The sequence below is a fragment of the Nomascus leucogenys genome, unplaced genomic scaffold (genome assembly GCF_006542625.1).
Source record: "Nomascus leucogenys isolate Asia unplaced genomic scaffold, Asia_NLE_v1 Super-Scaffold_258, whole genome shotgun sequence".
Classification (NCBI taxonomy): Eukaryota; Metazoa; Chordata; class Mammalia; order Primates; family Hylobatidae; genus Nomascus; species Nomascus leucogenys.
The window spans coordinates 4429272-4441728 of NW_022095769.1; the positions used below are offsets into that span (position 1 = coordinate 4429272).

The 12457-nt window shown below is 53.0% G+C and overlaps 1 protein-coding gene across 1 annotated transcript; it reads left to right on the top strand.

Annotated features, from left to right (window-relative positions):
* The first annotated feature begins 245 nt into the window (after positions 1 to 245).
* MRM1 (mitochondrial rRNA methyltransferase 1) lies at positions 246 to 7754 on the top strand. The gene is made up of 5 exons (XM_003278385.3): positions 246 to 1023; positions 1224 to 1317; positions 6451 to 6583; positions 6680 to 6799; positions 7027 to 7754. The coding sequence occupies exons 1-5, from the start codon at positions 482 to 484 to the stop codon at positions 7197 to 7199; spliced, it is 1062 nt and encodes a 353-aa protein (XP_003278433.1). The 5' UTR covers positions 246 to 481; the 3' UTR covers positions 7200 to 7754.
* Positions 7755 to 12457: the final 4703 nt, after the last annotated feature.

The following is a 12457-nucleotide window of genomic DNA, read 5'->3' on the forward strand; positions in this document are numbered from 1 at the left end:
ATGTGGGGAGGGAGGCAACAAGACTGAATTGGTTGACCACGAAGGCCAACCCATCTCCTTACAGGGCCCTTCACTGGTGCGTGGGTGAATGCGGTCCCCGGCCTCCTGGGACCTCGAGGAACGTAGGACACAGCCGGTAGAACGGCCAGCTCAGCTCGCCGCTCCTCTAGCCCTGCGGGAGGCGCTGTGGGGACAGCCTGGCAGCCGCGCATGCGCAAAACGCCGTCAGGAAGGGGCCGGGGAGGGGCGGGTTCCCGAACCCGGAAGCGAAGGAACCCACGTGGGAGCCTGGGAGGGGGTGGTCGTAGCTCGGTAGTCCAGTTGTGGGTAATCCGGGCTGTTCCTGTCCGAGAGAGCTCGGCGGAGACAGCTGTCGAGTACCCTTCACCTCGGTGTTGGGAGCCTGGGAGCGAACTGCGGCGCGGGTTACCGCTCCCGGGGACGCAGCAAGGGGCATCGAGTCCCTGGCGGGAGCTGCGCCATGGCATTGCTCTCGACGGTCCGGGGCGCGACCTGGGGTCGCCTCGTCACCCGTCATTTCTCCCATGCAGCGCGGCGTGGGGAGCGGCCTGGTGGGGAGGAGCTAAGCCGCTTGCTGCTGGATGACCTGGTGCCGACCTCTCGGCTGGAGCTTCTGTTTGGCCTGTCCCCGTGTCTCCTGGCTCTGCAGGCCGCCCGCCGCTCCGTGGCCCGGCTCCTGCTCCAGGCGGGTAAAGCTGGGCTGCAGGGGAAGCGGGCCGAGCTGCTCCGGATGGCCGAGGCGCGGGACATTCCAGTTCTGCGGCCCAGACGGCAGAAGCTGGACACAATGTGCCGCTACCAGGTCCACCAGGGTGTCTGCATGGAGGTGAGCCCGCTGCGGCCCCGGCCTTGGAGAGAGGCCGGGGAGGCGAGTCCAGGCGACGACCCCCAGCAGTTGTGGCTCGTCCTCGATGGGATCCAGGATCCCCGGAATTTTGGGGCTGTGCTGCGTTCCGCACACTTCCTCGGAGTGGATAAGGTCATCACCAGCCGGAGAAACAGGCACGGACGTCCTTCATTCTCTATGTGCCCCAACTTGGAGACGCAGCCGAGTTCCTAAGCACCTTGGCCCTTGGGTGATCCCTTAGCCAGACTTACCTGTCCTAGAACTCTCACCCCCCTAGCCCTTGGGAGCCCTAGGAGGGTGGGGAGCCGGGCTTGAGATGGCCCAGCCTAATGCGGGGAACGGGGAAACCTTGCAGCTGCCCGCTCACTCCAGTAGTCAGCAAGTCCAGCGCGGGGGCTATGGAGGTGATGGACGTGTTCTCCACTGATGACCTCACCGGATTTTTACAGGTAATGAGGGGCAAGAGGGGAAGGAACAGATATGAGCCCAGCTCAGCCGTTTCAAGGGGACGAAGCTAGCCCCTGGCGAGGGAGAGAAAGGGGCATGTTGGCACCGCTTCCTTTGGCCTTATAAACCCCTCTGGGGATGGAAGGGTCCTGGAGTTTTTAAAACGGCAAATGGAGCATTATCTGAATTCTTCCTAGCGTCGTACCCTTTCCGGCACCCCTTCCCCAGGTATGCATCACTTTCCCTCTTCTGTAAGTCAGCCTCAGTGTCTACTTGCCTACCAGGTCGGGCTTCAGTAAATGCATTTTGTTCAGCTGTGGGGAGCTGGTGGACAGGAGACCTGAGTTCCTCGAATAGGGCACAGCTTGAAAGGATGTTTGAACAAGGAGATCTGTATGCCATTAATATCTAGCAAGAGACAAACCTTGGAAACCCCTCTCCCATCCGTTTGTCTTCAGCTGTGCTTCCCTCGCTGGACATAAGGGGGCAGTATTGCTCTGCATATGGAATCCCCTCTGCCCATACCCCTCCCAACCCCCACCCCAACTGCACGGTGAGAAATTTCCCTCTTAAGAAGGGGGAGAGCTCTGTCTAGAACAATGCTGTCCAATAAACATATGGTGTGAGAAACAGGTAGTTTTAGCTTTTCTAGTAGCCACATTGAAAAGTAAAGAGATGACATTTTAAATAAATTGTATCCAGTATATCCAAAATAATATCAATTTAACATGTAATCATTTTAATTATTATTAATATTATTAATTTTTTGAGAGAATTTCGCTCTTATTGCCCAAGCTGGAGTGCAGTGGTGCAATCTTGGCTCACTGCAATCTCTGCCTCCTGGGTTCAAGCGATTCTCCTGCTTCAGCCTTCCAAGTAGCTGGGATTATAGGCACACACCATGCCCAGCTAAATTTTTTTTTTTTTGTATTTAGATGGGGTTTCACTATGTTGGTCCGGCTGTTCTTGAACTCGTGACCTCAAGCGATCCACTCGCCTCAGCCTCCCAAAGTGCTGGGATTACAGGCGTGAGCCACTGCACCTGGCCTTTAAAAAATATTATTAATGAAATATTTTACATTCCTTTAAAAAATGTTTTACATACAACACACCTCAATTTGAATTAGCTACCTTTCAATTGCTTAATAGCCACATATAGCTAGTGGCTACTATATTGAACAGCACATATCTGGAAGCATTTTTTGGCTTCACTTTTTTGTAGAGAGCCCCTTTCTCCAAGCCTGATAGGAGATGAGGTTCCCACTCATCACTTCCAGCCCCTGAACAGGTAGCTTCTGAAAACACAGAAACACTGCAGAACATCCACTTAAGCTCCAGTCATCACATCTCCCTACTGTCATCAGCATCTGGCCTGGAGAGTGTCGTCCACCTGTTGCTGTGGAAGAGCTGGAGGTGCCCCAAGCAGGGGCCTGTGCTGGGGCCCCATCCCTTCCTGCATACTCAGAGACACTGCTCTAGCAATTTTCCTCCTCTTCCTGCAGCATCCACTTTTCTCTTACACTCTTTTCAGCATGCAAGCAAACTTCCCTTCTCACGCTCTTGATCTCACACCAGTCAGCTCTTCCTCTCACACTGAATCAAAGGCTTCGTCAAGGTCACCAGTGGCCTCCATGTTGCTGCATTCCAGGGTCTGTTCTCAATTCTTTTCTGACTTGACCCATCTGTAGCAGCTGGCACAGTTGACCACTCCTTCCTCCTTGAAACACTTTACCTGCTTTCCTTCTGCTTCACCATGTCCTGTCTGAGAGACATTTTTAGTGGTTCTTCCTCAACTCCCTGACATCCGAGCATTAGCATTTCCCAGATTTTAGTCCTAGGATCTCTTCTGTTGTTGTTGTTAAGAGATGGGGTCAGCCGGGCGCGATGGCTCACACATGTAATCCCAACACTTTGGGAGGCTGAGGCAGGCAGATCATGAGGTCAGGAGATCAAGACCATCCTGGCTAACACGGTGAAACCCCGTCTCTACTAAAAACACACAAAAAAATTAGCTGGGTGTGGTGGTTCGTGCCTGTAGTCCCAGCTACTTGGGAGGCGGAGGCAGAAGAATTGCTTGAACCCAGGAGGTGGAAGTTGTAGTGAGCCGAGATCATGCCACTGCACTCCAGCCTGAGTGACGGAGTAAGACTCCATGTCAAAAAAAAAAAAAAAGAGATGAGGTCTTGGCCAGGAGCGGTTGTTGTTAAGAGATGGGGTCTTGGCCAGGCATGGTGGCTCACGCCTGTAATCCTAGAACTTTGGGAGGCTGAGGCAGGTGGATCACCTGAGGTCAGGAGTTCGAGACCAGCCTGGCCAACATGGTGAAACCCTGTCTCTACTAAAAATACAAAAATTACCTGGGCATGGTGGCGGGCACTTGTAATCCCAGCTACTCGGGAGGCTGAGGCAGGAGAATTGCTTGAATCCAGGTGGCAGAGGTTGCAGTGAGCCGAGATCGCACCATTGCACTCCAGCCTGGGCAATAAGAGTGAAACTCTATCTCAAAAAAAAAAAAAAAAAGAGAGAGAGAGAGATGGGGTCTTGTTGTGTTGCCCAGCCTGGAGTGCAGTGGCACAATCACAGCTCAGTACAGCCTCCGAATTCCTGGGCTCAAGCCATCCTCCCACCTCAGCCTCCTGAGTAGTTGGAGATACAGGTGCATACCATCGCACCTAATTTTTTTCTTTCTTTTTTCTTTTTTTTTTTTTGTAGAGATGAGGTCTTACTTTGTTGCCCAGGCTGGTCTCAAACTCCTGGCTTCAAGAAGTCCTCCTGCCTTAGCCTCCCAAAATGCTGGGATTAGAGGCGTGAGCCACCTCACCTGGTCCTGGATCTCTTTTCCGTATACGTTCATTTCTTGTTGGTCTCATCTAGTCTCATGGCTTTAAATACTATCTGAATTCAAATTCCCGCCCAAGTGTATACTCTAGCCTGGACCTTGGTTCTGAATTCCAGATTCACTCATCTAGTTGCCTACTCCACAGTTGTTGTTACTGTTGTAGTTTTGCTGTCAGGTGGGCATTTCAAACCTAACATTGCTAAAACTGAGCACTTGTTCCTTCTGTAGCAACTCCAGCCCTTTGGTTGTTTAGGTCAAAAACCTTGGCATCATCCTTAACTGAAGTTATTTCCGTATTATCACCATTTCTCCCTGTTTCCACTGCTACCACTCTGGCCCAAGCAAGTCACCATCATCTGTTGGCCGTTATTGCAGGAACTTCCCACCTGGCCTCCTTGCTTCTGCTCTTGGCTCTCAGCACAGCAGGCAGAGTGATTCTGTTGAAGTCAGACCATGTTACTTCTCTGCTGAAAACCTTTCAAAGCCTCTGTACCGCTCAGATTCAAAGCCAGAGTCCTTGCAGTAGCCCCGGAGACCCTACCTCATGTGGCTCTTGTTCCCTCTTCTGTCTTGACGCCTCTCTTCCCACTGGCCACCTTACTGTTCTCAAACATGCCAGGGAGACACCTGCCTCTGTGCTTGCTGATCTCTCTGCCTAGAGTGTTTTTGCCCCAGATGTCTGCACGGTGCTCCTCTTCCTCCTCCTCCTTCAGGTCTGCACTCAAATGTCACCTCAGTGAGTCCATCCCCACCTGCCCTTCCACAAGGCTGGGATTTTGGTCTGTTTTGTTTTGTTCAGTGCCCTGTCCCCAGTGCCTAGAACAGAGCCCATGCTAGGTGCTTAATAACTATTGACTAATTGACTGGATCAGCAAATAAATGAATGTATAGGCAAGGCTGGGCTCCTCCTTGGCCAGGGCTCTGTTGGAGATTTTTTTTTTTTTTTTTTTGAGATGGGGGTCTCACTCTGTCACCCAAGCAGGAGTGCAGTGGCGCAATCTCAGCTCGCTGCAACGTCCACCTCCTGGCCTCAAGAGATTCTCGTGTCTCCTGAGTAGCTGGGATTACAGGTACCCACCACCAGGCCAGGCTGATTTTTGTATTTTTAGTAGACACAGAGTTTCACCATGTTGCTCAGGTTTTTTTTTTTTCTGAGACGGAGTGGAGTCTCACTCTGTTGCCCAGGCTGGAGGCAGTGGCATGATCTCAGCTCACTGCAACCTCCGCCTCCCGGGTTCAAGCGATTCTCCTCCCTCAGGCTCCCGAGTAGCTGGGACTACAGGCATTTGCCACCACACCCAGCTAATTTTTTGTGTGTTTTTAGTAGAGACGGGGTTTCACCATGTTAGCCAGGGTGGTCTCAAACTCCTGACCTCAGGTGATCCACCCGCCTCGGCCTCCCAAAGTATGATCACAGCTCACCGCAGCCTCAACCTCCTGGGTTCTGGTGATCCTCCCACCTCAGCCTCCCAAGTAGCTGGGGACTACAGGCACTGTAGTCCCTGCTGGGATTACAGGCGTAAGCTACTGCGCCTGGGTTTTTTTGTTTTGTTTTTTGTTTTTTTTTTTTTGAGATGGAGTTTCCCTCTTGTTGCCCAGACTGGAGTACAATGGCGCAATCTCAGCTGACTGCAGCCTCTGCCTCCCAAGTTCAAGCGATTCTCCTGCCTCAGCCTCCTGAGTAGCTGGGATTATAGCTATGTGCCACCACGCCCGGCTAATTTTGTATTTTTAGTAGACACAGGGTTTCTCCATGTTGTTCAGGCTGGTGTCAAACTCCCAACCTCAGGTGATCCCCCTGCCTTGGCCTCCCAAAGTGCTGGGATTATAGGCGTGAGCCACCATGCCTGGGCCAGGCTAGTCTTGAACTCCTGACCTCAGGTAATCTGCCTGCTTCAGCCTCCCAAAGTGCTGGAATTATAGGCTTGAGCCACCGCGTATGGCCTCTGATGAAGATTTGATGAATTAGAATAGGAGAGGCAGGCATGGTGGCTGATGCCTGTAATCCTAGCACTCTGGGAGGCCAAGGCGGGAGGATCGCTTGAAGCCAGGAGTTCCAGACCAACCTGGGCAACATGGCGAAACCCCGTCTCGAAAAAAAATGCCGGGTGGGATGGCGAGTGCCTGTAGTCCCAGCTACTTGGGAGGCTGAGGTGGGAGGATCACCAGAACCCAGGAGGTTGAGGCTGTGGTGAGCTGTGATCGTGCCACTGCACTCCAGCCTGAGCGAGAGTAAGACCCTATCTCAAAATTAAAATAAAGAAAGAATTAGAACATATCTTCTTCCCCCTTCCAGACCAAAGCCCAGCAGGGCTGGCTCGTGGCCGGCACGGTGGGCTGCCCAAGCGCAGAGGATCCCCAGTCCTCCGAGATCCCCATCACGAGTTGCTTGGAGTTCCTCTGGGATCGGCCTACTCTCCTTGTGCTGGGTAGGTGGATGTCCCTGCGTTTGTGCCCAGATTACATTTCCCGAGCAATTGGGTGTCCAGCTGGGCAACCCTAACCCTCGGCCCCATGCCCTGCAGGGAATGAGGGCTCAGGTCTGTCCCAGGAGGTGCAGGCCTCCTGCCAGCTTCTCCTCACCATCCTGCCCCGGCGCCAGCTGCCTCCTGGACTTGAGTCCTTGAATGTCTCTGTGGCTGCAGGTGAGCCTACTCCCCTTTCCCTTTCCTCTCTCCCTCTAATCATGCAGGTGGGATTTGATGCCCTCTAATCCCATTTGCTGGCTGTTTGTGTGCCTCAGTTGCTTTATGTACAAAATGGGGAAATTACATCCTGTTGATGAGATGAGGGGCTGCCTGACACATGTCTAGGTCTCTAAACATCAACGCTCTCCTCCGTCCTCTCTTCCCTTGTCCTTGTGTCTGTGCAGGAATTCTTCTTCACTCCATTTGCAACCAGAGGAAGGGTTTCCCCACAGAGGGGGAGAGAAGGCAGCTTCTCCAAGACCCCCGAGAACCCTCAGCCAGGTCTGAAGGACTCAGCATGGCTCAGCACCCAGGGCTGTCTTCAGGATCAGAGAAAGTGAGGCAAAATGAGGGCTGACGTGGACTGTCCACAATGTTCACGTGCTGGAGTCAGGGACGGCCGCACCTGCCTCCACCTGCTGCAGTGTGCGGGAGCCTCTGCCTGAGTGTGCACCAGGCCCATGTTTATTGACCACAGTCTGGGTGGGGGGAAGGGGACCGCGGTGGAGACCAGAGGAAGCTGTTTCCTACTGTGATGTTGGACCTGTAGTAGGACATGGTAGTTTGTTAATTTCCATGGGAAGCCATGATGGCCTAGCATGGAGGGAATCTGTCCTCCCAGGCCCTGCCTGGAAGTTGAGGGAAAGTTTAGACATCTGCAGAGAGGCAGGCAGCCCAGCCCAGGGGACCCGTTCCTCTTGAACCAGTCGTTGCCTGTGGCAAATGTGTGTGTGAGAATGTGGGGGGAGGAGGGCGGGGCCTGATGTGGGGTAAACAGTGCGCACCTCAGGTCCACACACGGCCCCGCCCTAGGGCCTTGAGCACAGGCCTCATCTTTCTGTGCCTCGGGGCTCTGCACCTACCTCACAGGGTTGTTGTGAGGCTCAAATAAAACGTCACTCAGCACGTGGGAGATTCTGGCCAATTCCTCCATTAGGTGGCAGCCTCACTCTTCGGTCCAGTCTTCAGGCAGCTTCCACAGCCTCCTTGCGGGGAGACTCCTGGCTGCAGCCCCATGAGAGGCGACGGGAAATTAGCAAACACCTCCCACCCCACGGGGGCCCCCCGTGGGTGACTGAGTCAGTTCCCCTCAAGGGGAGGAACTGGGAGCAGGCTCGCCGTTGTTTGTACAACCGAGACCGATTTGGCACTCCTCCCCTCGGGTCCCAGGAAAGCAACAGGAGCCAGCAGTGTGAGGAGCATAGAAGTGTTTCTGTCCTGGTGGCACATTGGAACCACCTGGCATGCTTTAAAAAAACCAACACTGACACCAGAGAGTCTGACATGATGGGTGTGGCGCCGCCTGGCATCCAGCTTTCGAAAGCGCCAGCACTGGTCTAATGTGCAGCCAAGGCTGAGCATCACCACTAGGGCAGGTGGACTCAACTTCCACACCCTTGACATTTTGGGCCAGATAATTTTTTGTTGTGAGAGCCATCCTGTGCACTGTAGGATGTTTAGCAGAATCCCCGACCTATACCCACTAGATGCCTGTAGCATGACCCCCCATTATGAAACCAGAAATGTCTCCAGACATTGCCAGATGGCTTCTAAGAGACAAAAATCTCCCCTCCTGGAGCATGGCTTTGGAGGATAGCAACCCCGAAATTGCAATCCTGACTGCTATGTGACCTTGGGCGGGCTCCTTACCCACCTGGGCCTCGGTGCCCAAAGGGGAATAATCCTACCTTCCTGGATTGTTGGGAGAATATGGAGGGCCATAGGAACTCATATGTATTAGGTGCTCAATAAATAGTACTCCACTTTTCTCTGGAATCCATCTGCATTGGATTTGTCTCAGAATTCTAATGGCGATGCCAATTTAGAGCAACACTTGAAGTTGTTTAAAAAGGGCCTAAGCTCCTTTTTTTTTGAGACAGGGTCTCACTCTGTCACTCTGGCTGGAGTGCAGTGGCGCGATCTTGGCTCACTGCATCCTCTGCCTCCCAGGTTCAAGTGATTTTCTTGCCTCAGCCTTCCGAGTGGCTGGGACTACAGACGTGCACCATGCCCAGCTAATTTTTATATTTTTTTGGTAGAGATGGCGTTTCACTGTGTTGGCCAAGCTGGTCTCAAACTCCTGGCCTCAGGTGATCTGCCCGTCTCAGCCTCCCAAAGTGCCGGTATTACAGGTGTGAACCTGGCCTAAAAAGGGCCTAAGATCTTTTTTTTTTTTTTTGAGACGGAGTCTCGCTCTGTCGCCCAGGCTGGAGTGCAGTGGCGCGATCTCGGCTCACTGAAAGCTCTGCCTCCTGGGTTCACGCCATTCTCCTGCCTCAGCCTCCCGAGTAGCTGGGACTACAGGCACCCGCCACTGCGCCCGGCTAATTTTTTGTATTTTTAGGAGAGACGGGGTTTCACCGTGTTAGCCAGGATGGTCTCGATCTCCTGACCTCGTGATTCGCCCGCCTCGGCCTCCCAAAGTGCTGGGATTACAGGCGTGAGCCACCGCGCCCGGCCTAAGATCTTTTTAAAGTCAAAGTTACTCCTTTCAAGAAAGAGGACAGAATTCCTTCATAAACTGCACTGATCAGCATCTGCCCCCCTTGAGCTCCCTGTCCCTGACTGCCACACAGGCTCTGACCCATCCCTGCTCCATTCTTGGCCAAGCGCCTAGTGTAGTGATGTTTCACTTTGGCTTGTCATTGGGGTCAAGGAGGAGGATATTTTTAATATTTCAGAAGCCCAGAGGCACCTGACTGATTAAATCAGAATCTCTGGAGAAGGGGCCATGTGTTGATTTTTTTCTTTTTTTGAGGCGGAGTCTTGCTCTGTTGCCCAGACTGGCGTGCAGTGGCACAATCCCAGCTCACTGCAATCTCTGTCTCCCGTGTTCAAGCGGTTCTCCTGCCTCAGCCTCCCGAGTAGCTGGGATTACAGGCATGTGCCACCACACCTGGCTAATTTTTGTATTTTTAGTAGAGACGGGGTTTCTCCATGTTGGCCAGGCTGGTCTCAAATTCCCTGACCTCAGGTGATCTGCCCGCCTTGGCCTCCCACAGTGCTGGGATTACAGGCGTGCGCCACCATGCCCAGCTGATATTTCTGAAAGCTACTAGTTGATCTCATTGTGTGACCAGGTTCAAGAATCAGTGGCTTTTGAGCCACTCATGTCCAAGAAACTGCTTCCCATGCACACCTGTGCTTTTGAGCTCATGCCTGAAAGTTTAGGTGAGGGTGTGCTTTCATCTGTCCCTCAGGCTCCGGAAGGTGCTCATTCTAGTCCTGGCTCCGTGGCTTTCCACTTAGATGGCTTCTCAGCCTCCTCATCTTGGGGATAGTACCAGTCCTAGCTTGGGGATACCAGCCCTAGCTACCCCCTTCCTTTTCAATAGAATAAAATGAGAGTATCGGTAAAAGATGTTCTGTAAACCAGAGGACACTGCACCCCAGGACTAGCACACAATAATACAGACTTTGATGTGGTGGCTAATTTTGTGTATCAACTTGACTGGGCCATGGGTTGCCCAGATGTTTGGTCAAACATTCTGGGTGTTTCTATGAGGCTGCTTTTGGAAGAGATTAATGTTTACATTGGTAGACTGAGTCAAGCAGACCCCTAATGTGAGTGGTCTCATCCATTCCGTTGAGGGCCTGAATAGAACAAAAAGTCTGACCTCTCCCAAGTCAGAGAATCCTTCCTACCTTCAGACTAGACCTGAAATATCAGCTCTTCCTGGATCTCAAGCATGCTGGCCTTTGAGTGGAAATTATACCATTGGTTTTCCTGGTGCTCAGGCCTTCAAACTCAGGCTGGAATGAAACCATCAGCTCTCCTGGGCGCCCAGCTTGCTGACTCACCCTGCACATCTTGAGACTTGCCTGCCTTCATCATTGCATGAGCCAATGCCTTATAATCTCTTGAACACACACACAGTTGGTTCTGTTTCTCTGGAGAAACCTAATACACTTGATGAAAATGAATGTAGGCGTCCCAGTGCTCCCTGCATATGGGGTGCAGGGTTCAGCTTGCTCTCTAGAACCAAGCCCAACATGGAACTTGGAGTAGGGGCTACTCAGGTACCCCACCCCCTACAGACTCCTCCATGGTGGCTGGAACCCGATCTAACCTGCCCTGGGCATGCTGTTCATCAGCTTTCCCTGTCCCAGTGGTCTGGGCCATCTAGAAGACTCTTCCTGGGCTTAGTCAGGTACAGGGGGCTTCTCCCTGCTTCACTCCCCGGGCAGCAGGCTGGTTGGCCTCTGGGAAGACAAGTTCACTTAAACCAAAGGGGATTGAGGCTTAAATTACAGGCCACACACACACAGGTGTGTGCTTATTTCCGGTATACAGGCAGTCTCCCAACAAAGAGGGAGGGTCTGAGGTCCTAAGGATGAGGAGGATGTGGTCTGATTCTCCTTTAAGCAGCCTCTGGTGCCTGGTGCGGTGCCTATACACTGAGTGGACACTGCTCAGCAAGTGTGGGTGAAGTACACGGGAGCTGGGGAGGCTGTGGCTGTGGGTGTGAAGGGGCTGGGTGGGGGTCCATCCCCTGCAGGGCAGAGTTGGAATGAAGTCAGAGGAGAGAGCAGTGGTAGTTAAGAGCAGGAGCCTGGCTGCTAGACAGTGCTTGCTTTGAGTTCCAACTCTGTGGCTTTCTAGAAGTATAAATGTGGACATGTCCCTTAAATGCCAAGCTTCAGTTTTCATCGTCTATAAAATGGGGAGGACAATGGTGTCCGCTTCAAAGGATGGTGGTAAGGATTGAAAGAGGTCATACATGTAAAACCCTCAGCCCCATGCCTGGAGGAGCATGGTAGCTGCTCCTCGAAGCCTCTAGGGCCAGATCTAGAGGTCAGGGCGCTGGGCTGTGCTTCCCAACCAACCTGGCCCCCGTTTTCCTGTAGGCTCTGGCCCCTTTCATCTGCAGTGCACAATGATTTACCACTGGGAACTGCTGGAGGGAGTTGAGGGAGGAGAGGGGTTGGAATGACATTTGTAGGATCCCCCTTTGTCAGGGCTCCAAGAACCTGAGATGCCAAGACAGGAAGGGTCTAAGAAGAATTGGCAGTGACTTGGTATTCTCGGAGCAGCTAAATCAAGGCTGGCACCCCAGATCCCTGCTGCAGGCCTGGAATATTTTTTTGGCAGGAAGCTAAATTGTCAATCCCCCTCCCCCTAGGTTGGGGTCCTGAATTGACAGCAACCCCCCACCCCCGCTCCGCCAACACACACACACACACACACCACCACTACCACCACCGACTCCTGCAGGGCCAGGTGCCAGGGATCCCCACAGTAAATGTAATCAACCTTGAGGTTTCTCACTTCCACAGGTGCAATTAGCATGCCCATCTGCTAATCCCTGATTAATGGTGTTTACAAACATGGGGCTCCACTGCAGAGCCGCTCAGCCACTCCCTCCTGGGGTTGTGAGGCAGGGGTCTTCCCCGCAACCTCTCCCCGCTTCTTCAGGCCTCCTCCCCAGCCAGAACCCCTCTGCCTCCCCTTCCCCAGGCAGTGAACAGAGCTGGAGGTCCCTCCTCCTCCTCCCCCGAGCTTCCTGGCCCCTTCTCAGTGTACACATGTGGAAGCAGAGAGCAGGGAAAGAAGACAGGGAGGCTTGGCGGCAAGGCCAGGATCCTACTCATCCCTGTGCCACCGACTCCGTCTAC

Coding starts and splice junctions, on each gene's coding strand:
- MRM1 (XM_003278385.3), top strand. CDS start 482: ATGGCATTGCTCTCGACGGTCCGGGGCGCGACCTGGGGTCGCCTCGTC. Junction 6,584..6,679: donor GCCTACTCTCCTTGTGCTGG/GTAGGTGGATGT, acceptor CATGCCCTGCAG/GGAATGAGGGCTCAGGTCTG. Junction 6,800..7,026: donor GAATGTCTCTGTGGCTGCAG/GTGAGCCTACTC, acceptor GTGTCTGTGCAG/GAATTCTTCTTCACTCCATT.